This window comes from Populus euphratica, unplaced genomic scaffold (assembly GCF_000495115.2).
Source record: "Populus euphratica unplaced genomic scaffold, PopEup_1.0 scaffold43.1, whole genome shotgun sequence".
Lineage (NCBI taxonomy): Eukaryota > Viridiplantae > Streptophyta > Magnoliopsida > Malpighiales > Salicaceae > Populus > Populus euphratica.
In genome coordinates this window covers 940,122-962,518 of record NW_011499889.1, presented here as the reverse complement: position 1 = coordinate 962,518, position 22,397 = coordinate 940,122, and the positions used below count along the sequence as shown (strand labels likewise).

The following is a 22,397-nucleotide window of genomic DNA, read 5'->3' as shown; positions in this document are numbered from 1 at the left end:
ACAAAAATATCCCTTCCATGAAAACCACACCCCCATCAGCATTTCTTAACCCCTTCCCTTCTAGAAATCTCACCTCACCCATATATTGTCTTTCAGTGGACAATGTTTCCTGCATATCACACCATGTAAACCTCTCTTTACCTGCCACATGCACCTCACCCATATATTGCCTTTCAGTGGACAATGTTTCCTACATATCACACCATGTAAACCTCTCTTTACCTGCCACATGCATTCCAGCTTACTAATATCGTCTTGGGCATCAGTTGTGCTAACACAATCTCCCATCACCAAAATTACAAACCTGAAGTCCACGGCACCAAGTTTTATATGAGAAGACTTGTTGAGTTGAAGGGATTGGGATTCTCCATTGTTCAGGTGCGTTAAAATGAGACAGTACACAGGTACTGAGAATGATAAAAGGTAAAATAATTAGCACTCAGTGACTTCGATTTCATTAGTAAGTTTACACGGTGTCCTAGAAACAACCATTTTCCCACATTTGTTACAGTTTTTGTTTTGAACTTCATTCAATCCGAGCCATGTATATTATCGACACTTGATGCAAATAAAGACATGTTGGGGCGATGGTGAGGCGTGTTTGCCAGCTAATGAGCAGAAGACTGGTGTACTGATGGAAATAATATGAGGTGGAGAAAGGGTAGAATGAGGTGTGTGCGCGACTGTATATAATGTAAAATTAACTATACAAATAATTGAATATAAAATATTATAAATGAAATTGTAAAATAAAAGCTATTACCGTGATTGACACATGGACAACATAACTCTTTATCGTGTCAAAACTCTTTATTGACACATGGACACACGGACTAAATAGCCAACATGACAACGAATTCACGAGTTTGAATGAGATGAAATAGATACCCATGTTAAATGATATTAAATTAGCCCCGTGCCTCCCTCCCCCTATTCGTGTATGTTTCTTTCAAATCGCAGAGTTCAATTTATGTCCCAAGGCATCAATTATCAGATTCGTAGCTTGAGTTGAAAGGAAAAAAAACGCTCCTGTAAAACAGAACTTACAAAATGAGGTCTCAATATTGAACACCAAGATGCATGGTAGAGAACTTAGGCCTCCTACTCATGCCACGATCTTGCAAGCAACTTTCAAGCATTTACATAGAACCAGACAAATGCTACTGCCAACAATTCTACTATATTACAAGCTCAAACAATTGACACAAGAGTTTTGCTAAGTCAAGAAACAGAGCAACGGGTTCATTTTATTGAGCACATAGTCAGTCTTCCACTCAATCTCTTCTTTTCTTCTTCTTCTCCTTCTCAGTTGAATTCTTTAACTGCACAACAGACAGATAATTTATCAGCGGATGGAATATGATAACAGAAAGAGAGAAGAAAAGAAAAGAAAAGGCATTGATGACAGTAATCCATTTCTTTCGGCATTTCAGTTCAGCTTACCATGATTATAAGAATTCGGACAAACACAGCAACAAAGTCAGTGAAAAGCTTCAGGGCATGCTTCACATAATCCCGATCACCAAGGTGAGCTTTCTCAATGATATCCTGGGTGTCAACCACCACATAGCCCACAAACACCAGAAGCCCAAAATACAGCTGTGAAAATCATCAAGACAAAAATAACAATCTGTTAGAATCAGATAAACAAACGCACTTACACATACAACTCAGAAAAAGATCCATGAAAAATTTCACAGCTGGTGAGTCCCTACCTCAAATTTAAAGAGGGCTGCAGATCCCCCAAAGATGGAGGATGCGAAGTGCAGCCATAGAAGGATGGACAGGCCAGAGGAAAGCAAGCCACCCAAGTAGAGATATTCTCTACGCCTAGCCAACATAGCTGCAGCTGAGAAACATCCAAATGCCACCGCTGTTCCCACAAATGCCGTAATCAGAACACTGACATGACAAGAAAAGCATCCACAGATCATGTTATAATGGGCTATATAGGCATAATTTTCCTAGAAACAAGAAACGTATCAAAGGGGTATATAATGCAGGCAATGAGGGTTCAAATAGAAGGACATCATTCCAAGGACTGCATGTTTCCCAGTACCGCCAGATTCACCTAAACCAACTCATACAGTGAGTGGACAGACAGCAGCCATTGAAAGACAACAATACCATTTTAAAAATCTCTATTCACAGAATGTCCAAAAATAAGCACACTACCATCCATTTTAGACCCAAAATCCACAACTTTCTTGTTTAAAATCTATATGTATACATAAAGAAAATTGGCAAAGTGATATGTACCTTGGATCAATCTGAATGGCCAAATCAATCAGAGGACCGATGGATGCCCCCTCAAAGAGTGCAGCTGCCATCAAGAGAGCAAGCCTCTTTTGCTGCTCATTTTAAAAATAAAAAGAAATGAACCTAGTGAATAACAGAAACATGAATATAGACTACATCAAAAGCGAAAAGACTAGAATACCTCTTCATAAGGAGACATGGAAAGTAGCCAAGTCATGCATCCAAAGCATGCAAAAGTTGTTAATAGACCACCAATGTTCCACAGAATATGGAGGTATGCCCCAGCGGCCGATGCAACCAGTGCACAACATAAAGTCAGATAAACCTGCAAATTTCACAAGTTTTGATTCTAATCAACAGTCTCATAAGAATCCAGAAAGCCTATTCCTTCCATATAAGTTTTTCGTTGAGTATTTACATATGATAATCAGAAGAAAAAAAAAACCCACAAATCTCCAAGAAAGCAACCTCGGCAGGTTAATTAAAAAGGACCCAAGAATCCATACACCTGAAGCAAATTTGTCCTCGATTTTGATATCAAGAAATGGAAAATAAGATGTTGGAAACCAAATAATTACCTGCTTGAGATGAGTCTGGACTGCAGGAGAGATCTGACGGAAGTTCTTGAGAGAGTCGTAGCTCCAACGATTCCTTGAAGACGATTCAGAGTCAAAGAAGGAAGCGAACGATTCCATTGTTTTCAAAGAGAGAAATTTTTTGACAAAATGTCGAGGACAAACAGAACCAAATCCCTAATTTTGATGTCTATTTTGGGATTTGTCCCTTTTATATATTGTCCGGTTGGAGTTTGTTGCCTGGAAATTTCTGGATGGTTCGAGTTACGATACTGCCCCTTAGTCTGATGTACTGAAGTTACAATTCTGTCCCTCTTGTGATCGACTTGACCCGAAAGCGTTTACCTGCTGAGAGAGTTAAATATTCGGTCCTCTTAGAAATCACATGAATTGTTCCCATTATTATATTTTGCTTTGTTTTTTGAAATATTGAAGTTTTTTATTTGTAATAATGTAATGGTGACTATCGTTTATGTTTGGTAGTTATACTGGGCCCACAGTATGCATTTATGTTATTTTATGTTTTTTTTTATTATAATAACTTTTTTCTAGATATGATGATATTATTTTATTTAAATTTTAAGAAAAATAACATTATATCAACTACGGTTGAGCACATCTTGGGGAACTTGATTTAGGATTGATATAGAATAAAATATCCTCTATGAGGTTATATTGACCCCGTGGAGGTTCAATTATAATAATGGGGTAATGTGTCCTAACACACAAAAGAAATTTAAATACATTATTGATATAAAACATATTTATAAATAAAGATAAAATAATATGTATGTGATAGATATATTATTATTTTTTAATATAAAATCAAGTGTTGTCATCTTGGAAGTGATTTTGTTATTAGAATAATGGTTTATGTATGATAAAAAAATGAATTAAAAAGATATTGCTCAATTTTTTTCCTTCGGTATTTGTTTTTTTTTTTTTTTGGTTGGTATGGTTATAAGGTCGACATTTCCAGGGTCTTCGACGGAAGTTTCGACACCATGAACATGAGCAGCCTCGTAATAATGGCGTGGCTAGTTTGAACGTTTCCCTAGCAGCAAGGTCAGACAGTTTGGCCATTTTATGCCCACATCTATGCACCTTGCAGTTTGACAGAAGGATCTGGATGTTTTAGAGTCCGTGGACCTGAACCGATTGAAAACTAGAACCTAGTCAGTTCCTTGGGCGCTTCCTTCTTTGCAGTTTCTACTCGAAGCAGAAGGGGGAGAGAAAGAAAAAAATATGGATACATAATATCCTGCGGACTTGAGCTTTGTTATTTATTTGATTTGTTTGGTATTGAGTGCTCATGATGTGGGTTCTCAGTTGATGTTTAATTTGAAAAAATTCAATAAAATTAAGTTGAATTAAAACAATTGAATCCCAGGGATAGGGTTTGAATACTAGACAAGTGTTGAGCCCTTTTTCTTGCAAACATTAAGGGCTAAATTGTATGATCGTGAAAAAAATTCAGTTTTTTTTTCTTTTTATTAGTCCCTTAATTTTATTTTTTTAATTTTAATCATTTCACATGGATGTTTTTTTTATATTGGACTTGGTAGTTATTTCTTGTTTTCTAGATATGGGGATCCTGTAATCTCTAGAAGAAATTCATACAAACTCATCACTTATAATAAAAGAGCAAGATAATTTTTTTTAAAAAAATAAAATAAATAACAAAACTCAAGATATAATAATTTAAAATTGAATAATAAAATTAAAAAAATTTAATTTTTAATAAAAGACCTAAAAAAAAAAGAACTAAAATCAGGTTAATATTCAAATCAGTAATTTAGATCATGAAATTAGGATTATATTATAGAAAGACAAACGTGCAAAAATCATGAAATAAAGTTTTAATCATAAAAGTTTTTAAAAAATAAAAAATAACATTAAAAAATAATAATGACCAAATCTAATATAAAAACTAAATAAAAAAATCAAGAGAAGAATAAGAAAATAACAATAAAAAACCTAGGGCTAAAATTGCATCAAAAAGTTAAACAAAATAAAATAATTAAGAAAAGGATAAGAAAATATTGATAAAAAATAAAAAACAAAATTGGATAAAAATAAAATGAAATAATTTTTGAGGTAAAAATAAAAAAATAAAGAAAAGGATAGGAGAATATCAATAAAAAAATAAAGATCAAAATTGGATAAAAATAAAGTGAAATAAAATGATAAGGGATAAAATTAAAAAATAAATAAATAAATAAATAAATAAAAACAAATAAATAAATTTCAAAAAATATTAAAAATAAAATAAATAACAATAAAAAAGATCAAAATTAATAAAAATAAAAACTAGAGGATATAATCAACTTTAGAAAGATTTGCATGAATTTTTAGGCTATTAGAAAGAAAAATATATATAAATTTAAAATTCGTCAATATATACATACAATTCATAAAATTAGTCGTGATATATAATCCATAAAATTAGTCGTGATATATAAAAGCTGACTGAATACCCATATTAATTAAAAAAAAAATATAACGCGCAACTCATAACATGATTGCATATGGCTGTTTTTGGTGGCTAGACATTAACTATTATCAAATAACAAAAGAAAAGAGAGAACGGGAAAATAGAATCATTTTTGCTTACTAACCTCACTCTGTTTTTGGTCCCTTTTTTTTGCTTACTGATACATACAATTTTTGTTCTTTTAAGGTGAATCAAATCGATTAACCAACTATATTTAGGGTTCCTATGATCTGGATTGTAGTTGATTGCTATCACTACTATAATAAAACACAGAGTTTATGAGAAGTAATATTTCTGAAACTGTGACATGGAAACCATAAGGGCTCAAGGTCTTTTAAGCGGCTTAGCTGGAAAAAGAAATCGAGGACGCCCTTGCCGGGGGAAAAAAAAGCTGTAGCAGAAAACAATTGAAAAGAAGAACAATGGAAAACAATCCTAGTTACAGTGTTTCAGAAGAAAACTGGCATTGATTCACCTGGAACAAGATTGTACTTGAAAAGGTATTTTGCACATTTCACAGTAAAGCTAAGGTTACACGTACCAGTGTTATCAAGCAGCCATAGTTTCTGCTCTGAAAATAAAGCACATTTGTACAATTATGTATTCATTCTTGTAATTAATTTAGTTACAACACACCTAAGAAATTCTATAATGAGCAAAAAGGACGGCAAGGACTGGCTTATAGGGGTAATAAATTCACTGATTTACAGCGGTAAAATACGCAAATATCCTATCAAAGAGCTATGGATAGAGGGTTAACCTAAATCAGATTAAGTTAAAAAGACATCCCATCCATAATCTGATCAGGGTTGCCTTTGATAAATTTTGATAGGTCTGGCAGTGCTTTGTCCATGTGAAGGACTATTATTAGTTCGAGAATCCAAGCTGAGTCCCTGCCTGAGCAGCTTCTGCTTTCGGAGGCTCTCATGGCATGGAGCCAAGAACTCATGCTTTAAGGCATCCTCTGCACTAATCCTCAATCTCGGGTTCACCGTCAAGCATTTGTCCACCAGGTCAATCAGTGAGCTTGGCACTGCATCCAGGAAATCTCGTCTTTTTGAGTTCAGCTTGCACCACTCCCATAGTGTCGTGGGTGGCAAAGATTGCATATTATACAGGTCCTGGGAAAGAAACAATGAGATCTTGAACATGAATTAATTTTCTTTTCATAATTTACGGAAGATCAAAACAAGAAATTGGAATACCACTGGGAATGAGGATTCCCGGTCATGAAGCTTTGAAATTTCCCATAGATCTTCGCTGCCTCTTAACTTTGCTATATCCTTTATATTCCTGATAACGACAGTGATATGGTTAACAAAAGAAAATGAAACGAAGTGCACAAAAACTCTAATGAAATTTTTTACAAAAAAGCTCTTACTGTTCTGGATCACCATAAAAGGGCGTTTTTCCTATTATCAGGTATAATAAGGTGACCCCAGCAGACCAAATATCAACCTTGGGGCCTTGATAGATAGATCTGAACAAGACCTGCGTGAACCGCAAACTCCACTTTATCATTTTGACAACCATAAAAAAAAATCAAGTGCTCATTATTGAGAAGTGAAATGTTTTTATCATTACATCTTGACACTTTACTTTCCTTTGGAAGTGGAACCTGGAAAACATATTCTTTACACGACACTGACCATATTCTATCCTACCAAATTCTAACTAAGACCATGTTAGGCCTTATTTATAACATGAGCTCGAAGCATAGATAAAAAAAATATTGGCATTACTCGTCAGATCATACTGTGAACAAATGAAGCTGTTATTGATTATGCTCATGACTTAATAGCCAGTGCACATTGTAATTATCTACCAAGAATCTTTTAGTAGAATTCTATATAAAAAACATGCAGACTCGGCATCTCAGTTGATACTCACCTCTGGAGCCCGAAAACCTTTAGTTCCAACACAAGGGCCTTCTTTCTTGTTCTTCCCATCCCCTAATGACAAACAACCTCATCATTGAAACAGAGACAAACAAACCACATTCTCAAAGGCACACACTATATGAAACTCACCTTTGTTATTAACTAAGCCAATGCCAGCAACTGCAATGTCAGTCGAGTGCAGAGGCATTGGAGTAAGATAAATATGTCTTCCATCTATTTTTCCAGGAGGTGCAGCAATCCTCTTCCTCATAGAAGCCGGAACACTGGATGCTTCATGATTTGGACTCTGCATTGCTTCATGCAACAAGCTGATAAGCTCCTTTCTACCATGGCATGGCAGAGGCTCTTTCAGCCTTTCTGCTGAAGGAGTCCGAGCACTGGTTGCATTCTTGACTGAGGTTACGCCAGAGCCTTCTGCTCCCTGACTTTTCATACTAGTCCTATCAGGCTTCCTTTTTCCATTCTTGGCCTCCAAAGTTGAGTTCAAGCCTTTTATCGTCCCCACGTCAACTGCATCCAAGAATTTAGTGCCTGGGAACCTCCTACTTTTAGATGGAGGAATATATTTGGCATTGGAAACTGCAACATTATTGAAGCTTATGTCATTTTCCGCCTTCGATTTGTCTGCAAAAAAAAATAATAATAAATATATATATATAAGAAGAAGAAGAAGCTTCATCACTTCTGATTTTCAAACATTTGATCCTAAGCTTTATCAAACCTATGTCCAGAGAATCTGCAATGGAGCACTTATAAGCTAAGTTTCTCCTGGGTCTAAAAGCCTGAAAACTAGAAGGCTTAGCAAAAAATGCTCAAAAGATAAAAGGTCAAGAGAAAAACATGCTTTTCAGGCTTTTTAGTAGCGAACAAGCCCACATATAAAGGTTGATTATTTCATTTTGCAAGTTCACTAACTGATTATCGCCTATCAATAAAATCTTCAACTGGAGACTGAATACTCCATGCTCTAAACTAAATCCATGTTAATGTCATGTTTGAATATAAAATCTCAGATAAGAGAAAAAAAAGCTCACTAATTGCTCCAAGCTTTTGATGCAGATCCTGTCAAAACACAATAAAGACCAAGATAAGTTTTCCTAACTTTTTCAGAGCAGTGAAGATGTGAAACAGATTTGACACGTAAATAGTCATGTAGATGTACCAAAAAATATCACTAACCAGGGCAAGATTGAAATCGATCAGATAACCTTTACTGGCCTTGCAAGAGAAAAGGAAGTTGCCAGGTTTTACATCCCTATGGACCACTCCCTGCTAACAAGAAGGGAACTAGTGAGTTTTTTTATGTGTATAATTTCAAATCATAATGGATGTGTTTGCAAAACTTCTCACCTGCTTATGAAGAGTTGCAAGAGCTCTGAACATGCAATACCCATACCAACGGAGCTGAAAAACATCTATTTCCTTCCTCAACACCTAAAAGTTAGAGCAAAAACAAGATCAATTAATTGATTAAACAAAGGCATATCCATTGAAGCATATGTTAATCACCTCCGGTCTGTCATGCTCAACATATGCCAAAACCAAGCAGTCAGAATCTTGGTTCTTGAGACAGCCTTCATATTTTATTACAAAATTTTTGCCCCTGAATTGGAAGAATAAACTTGCAGGTTAGAGAACGTGACACTCAAAATGCAACCGTATATCTTTTAAGTGAAACAAACTTCCCTAAATGTTTACCCAAAGCGCTCCAGCATCCTTAGTTCATTGATAACATGGTGTCTGCGAGCATTCTCGTGAGGGCCTGCAGAGCCAGAAAAAAAAGGGACTAGATATCAGTAAATGTTTTTGGATTATCCCGACAACATATATTTTATGCTGAATGATATGACTTGGCATTTCCCATTTATTAGATAAGCAGGTTGAAATTAAATGCATTAAGTAGTATTTCTAACGTATTTACTTCACTTGTTTGCAACTATATGATAAATGTAGCTGTTAACTCCTTGGAGTATTGCATGCTTTAAATTCCACATTAACTTGGATAGAACAATATGGTTGCTAACTAAAATTTATTTATAAAAGGAAAGATGCCATAATGCTGTTGAATAGAAGAAAACAGAAACAACAATTTACAGTACGACAAATGCATACTCCACGCTGTAAAGGAGCATTTAGATTTCCAAACTTCCACTCCCCGATCGACTCCATTCAGTGAGGTGATAACTTGACATTTCAAATTATTCCAAGAAAAATAAGAGCATATGAACTTTGTACTCAGAAGCACTGCTTTCAACATCCACAATGATTCACTTTATTATGATAGTAGATAACGAGCCTTGTAACCTGGGTTGCAACCATGATCCACACAGGAGAAATCCTATTATTATCACTAATCTATGATCATCGGTGCAGGTTTCGTGGAGTTCAAAACAGAGTTCACAAATTTTTCCCATTCCTACAATTCACCGGTATGAAAATGAACAAAAAGTTAAACTACATCATCTGAGATTTGCATTGACTCCTTTTCTAATCTACTGGACCATTTTCATGTCAGAAATTGTAATTCTGATAAAAAGTGCCAAACAAATAAACATTGTCAATTTCTCTCATCCTCAAAATAAAGGATTCTGGCAATCAAATGATACTCAAATACTTCTTGATGGAGATTAATAAATGGACTGTATAATTTATAGATAGTAGTCGCTACAAATTGTAGAAGATTAGCCTTAATCCGATTCTGTTTTTGAATTTTTCTTACATACATTTGATGGCAACTGTGGTCCCGTCATGTTTCCTCGTTGCCCTGTAAACAGTGCCATAACCACCTGCCAGTTGGGGTTAAATGGAATATAGTCAACTAACGATCATAATATGATGTGGTCAACAAACAAAGAACGCTTTCATACCCGAGCCTTCTTCCTTTTCAACAATATAAGAATCAAAGCGTGGAAAGTCTTTGGATCCCCAATCCTGAAAGGAGACCATCAATAAATCCTATCAATGAAAGGAAAACAGCTATACTAGCCCAGTTACTCTTAGAGAATTAGCTCCATTTAGGGGCACGCTAAACAAGTGCATGCGTAAAGCATATGAACATAAAATTTGCAGGATTTGAACTTACCTTGGGAGCATTAAGGGCACAATCCTTCTTTCTTTCTTTTGTATGAGTATCATTGCACGCCTGCTTTGATTTTTGTGCCATGCAGTTTTTCATTTGATCTTTTTTCCTGTGCTGGTTCTCTTTGGGAGGGTTACAATCGTTCCTTTGATCTAGGGACTGGCAAAGAGTCTGCTGTCTTGGAGACACAGCAACACCAGTAGTGACCTTAATCTTATTGGAGGGTTTTGGGTCTTTTGACAACTTCAGGGGAACACAGAGCTCACTAGTTGAAACCTCGGCCTGATTTTTCATATGGGTAGTTATTGTCTCTTTATCCAGAGAATTCAGCTCATTCCTCCTAAAGTTTCTTTCTTGTGGCGTATCAAAAACAGCATTACTTCGCTGAAAATGGTTGATGCCTTCTCCTTCCGTTTTACCATAATCAATTACCAGTTCTTCCCTGGTTTCAGTTCTTACAGTTTCAACACGACAGTCATTTATAGCATTACAAGCACCATTAACACTCGTAAGCTCCAACAATAATCTGCTGCTCCATTTGACATCATCCAAGCAACATGTAGTATTGACATCTGCTCTACTTTCAAGATCTATCTCATTCACTTTAGCTTCTTGGAATACAGCTTCATTATCCGACCTAGTAATGGGAAGAGCAGACTCTTCATCAATCTCACATGCCATGATTCTCTTATCCTTCCCGCTTTCCACAGCTCTTGTATGCCTCTCACCTTCTACATATTCGATATCCCCTAATTTGTAACTTAATTCACCCGCTATGGTTTTAACGAGCAAGTCAGGTGCAAGAATCAAGTTATCTGGCTGGATTGGCATGTAAGTTGGCTCAACATTAATCCTGTTGGCATCCTCACTTAAGTGAAAAGCTAACTGCATGATTTAAAAATAAGACATTTCAGAAAGATCGGAATTTGCAGGGTTGTATTATAAGAACCATGTCACTCAGCTATAGAAAAATTATCATTTCACCAATTTTTTCTTTCTGAACAGAAACTACTTTCGTCATTTTGAATATTTTAAGAAAGATTTCACAAGTTACCAACAAGTTTCAAATAAACTTGCTTTGCAAACACAAGGGTCGAAGAGAAAGCCTCCAGGTTCTGAAATGGCCATATAAAATTGCTAAAATAAAGCAAGCAAAATTTAATTATATTGAACTTGTAGATTTTATTTTAGCTCCAAGTGGAGAAAAAAATTCTACCAAATTGGTCAAGTTCATAATTATGTAAACCAGTTCAAAAGTTACCGTCTTGCAACCATTTCGAATTCTTTTCGACGAAGTAGAAACTCCTTGTTCCTTCTGGTATACTGCAAAGCAACACCGCCATAACTCAATAACCGAACCAGTCAACGACCGAAAAAACAAATTAAAACAGAAATTTACCATCTGCAGGATCATATCCAATTCGCTTCCGTTTCCTAAAATACATCCTCACAACGTCCTCCAAAGGAACCTTGGGCCTGCAGATTGCAGTCCGGATCCCAGTAGCAAACGCCTCAATCAAGCTGAGATTAGATACGAATTGATTCAAAGCGAAAAGACCATGTGGAGAAATGGTGACCAGGAAGCTATTGCCACAGTCGTCACTGTTGAACGTTAAAGTGATAGGTGAGTTAGGGATTGAGCAGAGAGACTCGATGAGATCCGGTGATGCATTGAAGAGTGTGCAGTGAGATGCGAGCTCTAGAGCTGGAGTTGGGTTGCCGATTGAGAGGAGGAGACCGATTATGTGCCATGCCTTCTCTTGCAAATCGGACTCGGTGGAGGTAGTGGCGGTGGCGAGCGAGTCGATGAGGGCGAGTTGCGTGTTGGAGGAGTGAGTTTGCATAGCGAGTCTGGGCGGGGAGCGAAAGAGAGAGTTAGTGTTTTAGGGTTAGGACATGGATGGATTTGCAGAAATGTGGAGGGAGGCAGGGAGGGATTTTGGAGTTTTGATTGTTTTGAGATTCGGCACGTGATAGTTTCCCGCCAATCTTTCCATTAGTTTGGATTTTAAAAAGACAGCTCATTAATTGTGGTGTATAATTATATCAGTATCAGTGCTAATATTCTGTATATTAATTGTAGTTTATATCAAAAAACAAATAAATAAATAATGAGCTACGTAGAAAATTTTTTTAAGAGCTTTCCAAAAATTGTAGTTTCCAAAAATGCTATCTATTTTTTAAGAATTTAAAATAAATATTAAAAGGATTGCATTTTATTACATGATTAATTTTGTTTTATACGCAACATGGTCTGAAACCAAGAGGAAAAAAAACAATATATGAAGCATTGAAATTCTTGGAGAATTGAATATGGTTTAATAAATAAGTCAAATCCAATCTCAAGCCTATAAATCCAATTCTTAAACAAAACTTGTGATCATTTATGATATTAGATATTCAGTAAAATGTGTTTGAATCCATTTGAATCAGTTAAAAAAACAATATTTGAAAAGTCAGGATAAAAAATATATTTAAAAATAATAATGATTATTTTTTAAATTATCTTTTACTTGAAAATATATTTAAAAATTATTTTATTTTTTAAAAAAATCATTTTTAATATTAACAAATCAAAACAATAAAAAAAATATTAAAAACTTAAAAAAAATTAAAAAATTAAATTTTACCAAACCATTTTGAAACATAATATCAAATTAGAGCAAAGTCTATGAAATTCTTTTTTTATATTTTAGGCTTAGAACACACTATACATCCTCCTAATAATAATTATAAATAAAAAAAGGAGGAGGAAAGGAAACTTATAGAATTCATTTTTTCATCTGGATGCAAGAGATAAAAGATAAAAATAATTATCCGCGAGACAAGTTTCCATCTCTTTAACACAAATTAGAAAACTATATATATATACATGTATTCCGGCATCTGTACTGGCCCAAACTACCCCGCTTCAGCATGTCTTCAAATTATAAAAAAAATATTATTTAAAAATATTAATTTAAAATAAAAAAAAATAAAAAATAAATTAAATTATTTAAAAAATACTTTTAAAACAGAATAACAAACATGAACTTAATTATTGATTGAGAAAGGTGCAGGGTTAAAATTTGAAATGCAAATTTCTAAACCGTGCGAAGAAAGATTTCAAAAGCTGCAACAGATCACACTAACAGTAACATATCGATGAGAAGAGATGAAAATATATTTGGCCACCTGACAAATTTGCAATAGCAAATATACAAAAAGAAGGGAGGAAATGGTTCGATGTCCCTTCCATCCAACAGAACACCAGACGGACACAGATTGTACAGTAAAATTGAAAAGAAAAAATTGTCTCCTAAGGTCCTTGATAAAGCCCAGTCATTCTGTAGATGGTGATGACAATGAAAGGTTCAAGAGGAAGCCAACCATAATTCCAATAAGTCCAACAACAAATGCAAACATGAGGGAGAAGCCTGGATCACTTTTTCGATATCTTCGTCTCCTCAGCAAGTCCTGTAGGAAAGAAAGCTTAGATATATTGTTGCAATGGTTCCCTTTCGTTATCCTACTAATTTGTGCATGGCAGTAAATACACGTTAGCTCTTACATAAAAAAACTCTTTGGGTAGGGGGATGGCTCTATCATATGAGAAATTTGGTATCATAAAACTGTTTCTTGGCATGAGATACAGTTCATTTGAATCCATTTGTTCTCTAACAGGGAACATCTAAAATATCCCCAGTGTTTTGGTTGTTCAGTCATCCAATGAACTCTTTTTACATCTTCAAGATCTCATGGAGCCATCTGAGAAATGAATTCCATGCCTACAAGTCACTTGATTAAAAAGTTCCTGCTCTGCTTCATTTCAGTTGCACTATCACATTTGAACAAGCATTGCCTGCAAATGTCTACTTAAGGATAATTAACCCTTAGAAATGGTGGAATCGTTATCAACTGAGTGAGTGTTGAGTAAACTCCCCACAATAGACTAAGGCTCATTTCAGGGAGGTGGTAAGTACTAACCATAAACAATTTCTGCATGGTTACAAGGAAACCAGCTGATGAAGAAGCATATTAAGCAAGCTGATATGTACTAGTGTGATGATAAAGTATAGGGCTTGCTATAAGGGTGCAGGTTTATTTCTCTATCACTTTATTGCCAAAACTAGCTCCAAATTCTCACACCAGTGACAGCAACTTGGAAATAACCTTTTTAACAAGCAAAGAAAAGCAAACGAATAATAATCAAATAAACCAGGCTGGATCAGAAAGTGCACTAACCAGTTCCTGCTGTAGTAGCTGGGTTTGTCGAACAGCTGCATCCCTTTCATCCTTCAGGCTCTGTACAGCCTGATCGAAACACGAAACAGAATGCTTAGAAAACTTACAATACAAAAAAAAAAACTTACAGGATATACTCGTATGATTTACCGCAAAAGGCATTGCACAGGAAGAAAACTTACAGGATGGTGACAGTTATAAAACAAGATTAAGTTGCATGGTGCATGTTGAATAACATGCATATATAGATGTGTTTCCTTCGAGTAGTTAAAAATGACAATTCACTACAGTTATTCACAGTTTTGGAGAATCAAGGAAGGAGCTCGATTCTAGCACATAGATTCAACAGCAAAGCCCAAAAAAAGCAGCTTAATACTAGGAGTAGACCAATCAAAACTGCACACTTTACACAGGTAGATATTTATGTACTGTGACAAGATGGCACCCACAACTGCAGAATCATCACTGTTTTATTGTTGTGATGATAATATTTATTTAAATGCAAATAATAGCTGGTTCACATGCTTTATCAAGTTCTATTTGTCATTTCCATACACCTTTAGGAGCATCCATAATCATTCTCATTTTTTGCTCAGGAGCACTGCGTTTAAACATGTTCAACTCTCAGTTTAGAATCATGATTTTTTTCTCATCAGTACACGTCAATATTAAACCTTTGTGACATGGGCCAATATGACATCTTCAATCAATCTCTAAGTGCTTTCTTGAAGGAGATTTTAGTTGCATTACTGATGATTTTTATTATTATTATTTTAAAAAACACTAGTCAAGCAACGAATAGTGATGCAACACCAACTCCAATGAACTCTGTCAAACTCCTGAGTTATGAGTGCACACAAGTCCATGACGGTGAACTAAAATAACCACACCCACAAATACAATAAAACTTACAGAGTTAGCATCAGGACTTTGAGTGGAGCCCTTCAACCCTTCATCTTCTGAGTTTCCTTGAGTTGATGAAGGAGGGATGTATACAACTCTAAGCTTCCTGTCATGTATCACCTTGCCATCACTATCCTTATTGAACTGGCAACAAAATCAAACATCATCGTTCAAAAAATAACTTCATTTCAGAAAGTCAAGCTAGTCAAACATGGATAATTTTTCTCCTTCAAGTTAACACCCTTACAGTATCTGGTGGGAGCTCATCAACATCAGCATGTGGAGGCACAATGGTACTCTGTAAGAGAAACTTATCTTTGCATTGCATATCTGAAGGATATTCTCGTTGAGCTTGAAGAGTAACTGAAAATACAGTAGTTTGTAAACATCTAATATGTTCTAATCAACAAGGAAAATTACAAAACTGTGTTGGCTGGCACGTGGCACACAAACAATTCCATATACTAGTCATAGATAAAATAATCATGCTTGGTTTGGTTGGTTACCACTCTACTCGCATCTTTCATTTCCAATAGGTGAAAGAGGGGAAAAAAAATCTAGGCTGTTAAATGATCACCTAATAAACATCTCACAAATGGTTGGTTACCACTCTACTCACATCTTTGACGTAGGAGAATTGTAACCTTTAAGTGGACAACAAACGTAAGTTCACAGACAAATAAAAAATTCCTAGTTTAAAAGGATAGATAAGTCCTATAAAAAGATTAAGCCTGGGGAAAAAGTAGCACCTCTGATGATGCAAGAATCCCAAGGCTGTATAACACCAGTGTTGGGCCTCACAAAGTACTTCTTAGGTGAAGTGGTTTTAACCTGGAGAAAATCGAAGTACAACAAAATGAATTTTTTAAAGGCTATATAATGCACAGCAATATTATGTTTGTAGATTTCATGTGCGGTTAAGAGATTACCTTAAAAGCAACATGGTGCTCTGTGTTGTTCACAACTTTAAGGTCACAAAAGCTTTGCTTTTCCAGCTCAACTGATTACACACATATAACACATTCTCATAAGTCCGACTGAACTACATTAATAAAATCAAATCTGAAAATTTTATAACACATGAATTTCTACACTTTCAAAAGGGCATTGGATTTTTCAAGAAGACAGCTTACAATATTCAGATTAAAGTTATTAGCATAAACATTTGCGTCAATTATTCATACTTCATGCCATCACATATTTGCCATGGATCTGTTGGCAATATAATTTAATTTCTATCTTTTGATATTCTTCTTTTTGGTAAGCACATCTCCTTAATCAAGTTGGGTTCCTGTGGATGAAGCATGTCTTCTATGTCTGCAAAGCTTTCAAGTTCTAAGACAAGTGGATCAGAACCAGCTTGGCTTTTAGTTAAACTGCGCCTCCATCAAATTGTTCTTCTTTAAATCCTCACCCTCCCTCCTTGAACAACTAATCATCTTCACTGTGTAGTGAGAGATATCACTTGAATACCAGGCATCTGGCTCACTGATGCAGATAAATTAAAAAACATCTGACAACAGGTTAGATATAGAGCATGCAGCTCAGTGCAATGGTCATAAGATTGCATAAAGGTTTGAGACTTGAGAGCAGCTCTTTGATAAAGGAGTGTTGAAACATAAAAGTCTTTCTTTTCTCTATTCAAAGATCCTGCTCCAGTAACAACATAACTGCGCAATGGTTGCTACATATGATAGGAAAAAGATAACTACAATGAAATGTCATTGGCTCTTAGTGAGGTTGGGGAGCTTCCTTAAACACAGCAAGAAGCCAGTTTTGCCAATCAGAGGAATGGACTGTTCATATTTCACTGCGGATCTTTCCCAAGTTTTGCCAAGAGTGAAGATAGCATCCATGAAAAAATCATGCCTAAGTTGGGAATTAGTTAAAAATAAACATGATTGATACGTACCTAAAACTATGATGGCAAAGGGGAGTTTTAGCATGCCCCATACTGAGATAGAACTAGAATTATAATTTGAGGTTGGGTAATAGTGTCATTTCTATCACTTTTTTAGCTTACTACATATCTGAAGCAAGTCCTTAAAAAAATGACCACCGATACTTTCATGTTGAGCAATTACCATCAAGATTTGGCAAGAATAATTCCTAAAAAGCAATTTGACGCCACTCGTGCTAAGATTATCCACTGTTCATATCCATTTGTGGCACTAAGTCTGCAAGTACACTTCATATGATGATTGATGCTTCTGAGTCGCTACTCATCACTAAAAGATCAACTCAACCGAAGCTGAACTATGAATCCGGACATCAACAATAAATGCTAACAAATGAAATTCTTTATTGCCAATTTTGAGATATAATCACACATGGCAATTAAACAGCGGTACTCTATTATCATAATCTCTGTTCTTTTATCATGTATTACTTTTAAATCAAATCACGTCAATCGTAACACGATTACTACACTTGGTTGCCCGGGACATACTTCGGTAATCCCTCCCCTGGAAAACATGACAAGAGGCCCTAAAACAGCCCTCAAACTCTAGAAACTGCTAACAGGGCAAGCCCTGATTACAGAGTTAACTAATGCAGTAGTACAAAAACCTGGTGGAATTTCACAAAAAGAAAAAAAGAATGAAGACAACTAATTTTCTACGTGGCCTTTAACTGTCTTAAAACACTTTCATGGAAGGGTTAGACAATAGCTTTGACAGCCAGAAAGTCATATTCCATCTTAAGAACAATGGCAATGTTAAATTAAATAACGATTCACTGTCTACTTAATGCAGTAAGAAAGATAGCTGAGACTCCCAACGAAATCATAACAACCAAATCCATCTTTAGCCCCCACACAAGCCATCTCAAAAATCCTCATTGAACAACATCCATGGCAGTAACTAATTTTTGTAAACCTTTATTACGCATTATCCTTGTCCTTGCAGAATCCATGTTATTTGATATTTCAGTAATCTGTTGTTGAGTCTACTTGAATTCGCCAGTTAATGCATGAATAAGCACATTTAACTATAACAAGTTTTAATCTCCTTGCCAGGAATTATCCATAAATTAGATTACGATGCGAGAATTTAAATAACAAATAGATAAAGTAATTATAATTGTTATTTATAAAAGGAAAGGAAAACAAAAGAAAATTGATACGTGCAGATTTTAATAGAGAGAATGAGGGAAACTTACAAATGAACTTGAGGTCCTCGGGATGTACGGAGATCAACTGATTTCCATCACCAGCAGTCATGTCGGCCCCACCAATATCACCAAATCTCAGAATCTTCCACAAAAATCCAAATCAAATCAACACAAAGACGAACAATAAATAATTATTCACTCTTTATAAAGGAAGAAAAAGAAACCTCCCAAATCAATCGAAGAAATTACTGAAAAAAGAGTGGAAATAGATTAGCAAGAGAGAGAGAGAGCGGGAGCAAGAATATAAAAGAAAACTAACATGTGGTTAAACGAATGTGGAGGATTTGTTAAAAGCAACGAATGGCTCGAACTTTTAGGCACCAATTTCGGCTTTTTTTATCGGTTCAGGTGGTCTGCGCTTCGTTGAGAGAGAGGGGGGGAGCAAGACTCTCTCTGCCCGTTAAAAGGAAAGAGAGGGATGGGGGTGTTTGATAGAGAGGGGCGGTAGGTTGGTGTGTTCGTGCACCCAGGAACCAGAATGGCAGAGGTTTCTTCCTTGTTCAGTCAGAGAGAGAGAGAGAGAGTGATAGAGTTGACACGTGTATAATAAAATACCGGGTTCAAAAGTAAGTTTTGGAGATCCCCGGACTGGAATGGGGTCCCTGTGACGTGTCACTTATAAAAGCTACCACTCATTTATTACCGATTTTGTGGATGAAGTTTGGATTAAACAATTTAATATTTATTTTTAAGGCAGGGAGGCATTTTCATGCCTTCCCGTATTGAAGAAGAATATAACTTTAATCTAACAAGAAAGCAACGGGGGAGCAGAGAAGAAGAAGAAGAGAAGAAGAAAACCAGCTGGCGTGTATCTTCCTTTTTATCATTTGTTAATGTTTGCTGTAAGTCGGTACATTATATTATATTAACCCCCTTTAATTGGTCCTTTTCTAGTAAATAATCAAATGCCAGCCAGGATGTTGGGCCGTGGACGGGTTAAATCTCATATTTATTCAATAGATGTTTGGTATTGTGGTGTAATTATATATTTAAAATATTTTTTAATTTAAAATTGATATTTTTTGTTTTTAGATTATTTTAATATACTAATATTAAAAAAATAAAAAATATATTATTTTTAATATATTTTTAAATAAAAAATATTTTAAAAAGCAATATCACTAGTACATTAAATAACTTCGTTGCTTCTAGGTTGGTGGATGGCTGAGTTGGAGAGAGGGTGCACCTTTGTACCTGTTTACAGTTAATTAAATGATTTTTTTAGTTTTCACATGCAATTGATTTTGCAGCCTTTCTTTTCTAGAAAATATTGCATTAATTATTTTTATTTTTATTTTTCATAGTTTTGATTTGATGGTAAACATTAAAATTTATTCGTGTCTGAATATTTGATGGTTTTTGCCTTTTTACTTTACTATCCCTCTAACTAAAAGTACGTTAAATAATTTACATATTAATTTTTCTAAAGTATCCTTTAAATGTATGATATTTAAAGTCAATTGCACATGATATATTTATATAAAAAAACAACAAAGCCACCAAATTAAAGAAGAAAAAAGGCAAGGACTGGAGACCTGGCAAAATACTAGAAAGTTTTCCCAAAAAATTTCAAATCTATTAAGAAAATAAAGAATTAAAATCTTTTTTTTTCATTTAAATTGAGCTAACAAAGCAAATGAGTAAAACTCTTTTTTTTATTAAATCAAATTAAATTAAAATAAATCTATACGTCATATAATTAAAGTTTCTGAATTCGGATAAATACTTTTCATTAGATTGAATTAAATTAAAATTTCACACAATTAAAATTTATAGACTCGTATGAATATTTTCCCATTCAAAGTAAAATCCAAATTTGATTGTTAATCAGATAATCAATGCATGTGAAGAGCACGAGAGTTTTCACCTTTTCCTGTAATTAAATTTATTATTGTAATTTTCTCACTATTTTAGTATATTTTAATACAAGAAATTTGTATGCACAGTGTTAATATCAAAAATGAGAAAAAAATCTAAAAAAATATATTATTTAGATGTATTTTTAATTAATAAAATATTTTTAAGAAGCACCGTTATATTACCAAACACATACTCGTTATTGTCAATGATAGCAATTATAATAATCATATTCCTTAAAAGGTTTTTTAAGAGTCAAACTTTCAAAGACTAACAAAATTATAATCATGAAAAGACATGTATAATATTTAGTTTTTATTCATGTTGGTCTTGTATATCAAAATGTTATTTCAGCCTTTTACATGGAAAATCTGATAAAATAAATAAATTTTTTAAAAATAAATTCACTCTTGTTGGGTTGCAAAGCACTCTACTTCGAATTCAACTTGTTTACGATTCTTTTAAAATGGCATAATGGATAAAAAAATATACCCAAAATAACTTATTTCCCACCATAGCATAGTTACTTAAAATGCATGGTTCCTGTATACATGACCTATCAATTGGTTTATTTTATTTGTGTCTAGCATGTGAGATAAAAATGCGAGTATAACCAATTTTAATTTTTATAGTTGATACATGTAAAATACACGCTAAAAAATTAAAATATCATTGTTTTTAGAATATGCACAATACATGTATTTTACCATCATCTTTAAAATTATTATTTTTTTAATATTTATAGATTTATTTCATCAAGATCTAGTCCTAGAAGTGTTTTCATCATAACTCCAATATATCCTTGATATCTTTTTTAACCTTTGTCTCCTTTTCTTTTCACTGTCCTCTCTTATTTCTTCATGTCATCTCATCTTTTTTTCAAGGTATTGGATTGTTTTTGTTTTATTTCCTATCATTTAATCTTCATAAAACAAGTATGCCGACTTTAGTGCATTTAAATCCACGGAGGGAAATTATTTTTTATGGAAATGCTTGGATATATAAAAGTGAAAAATGAATTCGACGTGTTGTGCAGTTTACACCTCCACATCCAGATGAAAAATATTTGATGGTGGTGAATTTTTTCTATAAATATACATGAAATAAGATATTGAGTTTTATTTTAATTTTTTTATTCATGTTTTTTTTTTGTTGATTTAGGGGGTTTTAATGACCAGTAGGTTGTCTAAAAAGATTTTCATGGTGTTTATTAATTTATACAAGTGAAAATAACTTGAAAAATAGATTTTTAATCTAATTTTTTTTTTCAACGAACATAAATTCCAGTAACACGAGGTGACGTGTTACTAGTATTTTTTTTAAGAGAATGAGTGAATAATATATCATCCATCCCATTTAAAAAGAAAAAAAAAAAAGAGGTTAAGGTGTATGGCCCGTCACAAGCCCGTGTGATTCAATTATATTTTTTGTTAAATAATTTTTTAAAATTTTATTTTTTTTATTGGATTTTTTATTTTTTAATATTCAAATAATTTTTAATTTTTATTCATAATTTTTTAAATTTATTTTTTATGAGTTATTATAATTTTAAACAAATATAACAGTATTTGATTGAATTATAAACTTAATAGGTTAAATTATGAAATTCCAGTTAATTTAATATGCGAGGAGTAGATATATTTAAGAAAAAAATACCAACTCATTGAACGACTCACTTTCTGAAAAAACAAATCGAATAGTCACCAGACCAAGTTGATCCGGTTAAGGAAATAAAAGGAGAAGTTAGCTTGTGGGTCTTAATCTTTTTAGCTCCATCTTTTAAATTAATGCGCCTGGATATTTATTATTTACGCTTTAAATGTACCAAGAATATACATAATAATAATTCTTTACTCCAACCGATGACAAACTCATTTAACGACTCACCTGATGATTCTTATGTTATTTTCAAAAATGCTTTTATTAAAAAAAAA

The 22,397-nt window shown here is 34.1% G+C and overlaps 3 protein-coding genes across 4 annotated transcripts; all 3 read right to left on the bottom strand.

Annotated features, from left to right (window-relative positions):
* Positions 1-1,003: 1,003 nt before the first annotated feature.
* LOC105130934 (bax inhibitor 1-like) lies at positions 1,004-3,036 on the bottom strand. The gene is made up of 6 exons (XM_011033663.1): positions 2,838-3,036; positions 2,441-2,584; positions 2,260-2,351; positions 1,716-1,902; positions 1,444-1,599; positions 1,004-1,322 (listed from the first exon to the last, which is right to left on the bottom strand). Exons 1-6 carry the CDS (start codon positions 2,952-2,954, stop codon positions 1,275-1,277), a joined length of 744 nt encoding a protein of 247 aa, XP_011031965.1. The 5' UTR covers positions 2,955-3,036; the 3' UTR covers positions 1,004-1,274.
* A 2,699-nt stretch (positions 3,037-5,735) lies between these two features.
* On the bottom strand, positions 5,736-12,270 carry LOC105130933 (uncharacterized). 2 transcript variants are annotated; one of them, XM_011033662.1, is made up of 16 exons: positions 11,708-12,270; positions 11,570-11,631; positions 10,312-11,193; positions 10,097-10,160; positions 9,953-10,015; positions 8,928-8,991; positions 8,739-8,832; positions 8,580-8,663; positions 8,409-8,498; positions 8,264-8,291; positions 7,359-7,853; positions 7,219-7,280; positions 6,710-6,819; positions 6,534-6,621; positions 6,118-6,449; positions 5,736-5,899 (listed from the first exon to the last, which is right to left on the bottom strand). In XM_011033662.1, the coding sequence occupies exons 1-15, from the start codon at positions 12,150-12,152 to the stop codon at positions 6,132-6,134; spliced, it is 2,949 nt and encodes a 982-aa protein (XP_011031964.1). In that variant the 5' UTR covers positions 12,153-12,270; the 3' UTR covers positions 5,736-5,899; positions 6,118-6,131. The 2 variants fall into 2 exon arrangements, with proteins under 2 accessions (XP_011031964.1, XP_011031963.1); XM_011033661.1 differs by having other exon boundaries at positions 5,875-6,449.
* A 1,172-nt stretch (positions 12,271-13,442) lies between these two features.
* LOC105130932 (vesicle-associated protein 2-1-like) lies at positions 13,443-19,342 on the bottom strand. Its single transcript, XM_011033660.1, has 8 exons — positions 18,866-19,342; positions 18,595-18,688; positions 16,365-16,435; positions 16,185-16,266; positions 15,683-15,798; positions 15,445-15,579; positions 14,533-14,601; positions 13,443-13,764 (listed from the first exon to the last, which is right to left on the bottom strand). The coding sequence occupies exons 2-8, from the start codon at positions 18,653-18,655 to the stop codon at positions 13,630-13,632; spliced, it is 669 nt and encodes a 222-aa protein (XP_011031962.1). The 5' UTR covers positions 18,656-18,688; positions 18,866-19,342; the 3' UTR covers positions 13,443-13,629.
* Between the last annotated feature and the right edge of the window lie 3,055 nt (positions 19,343-22,397).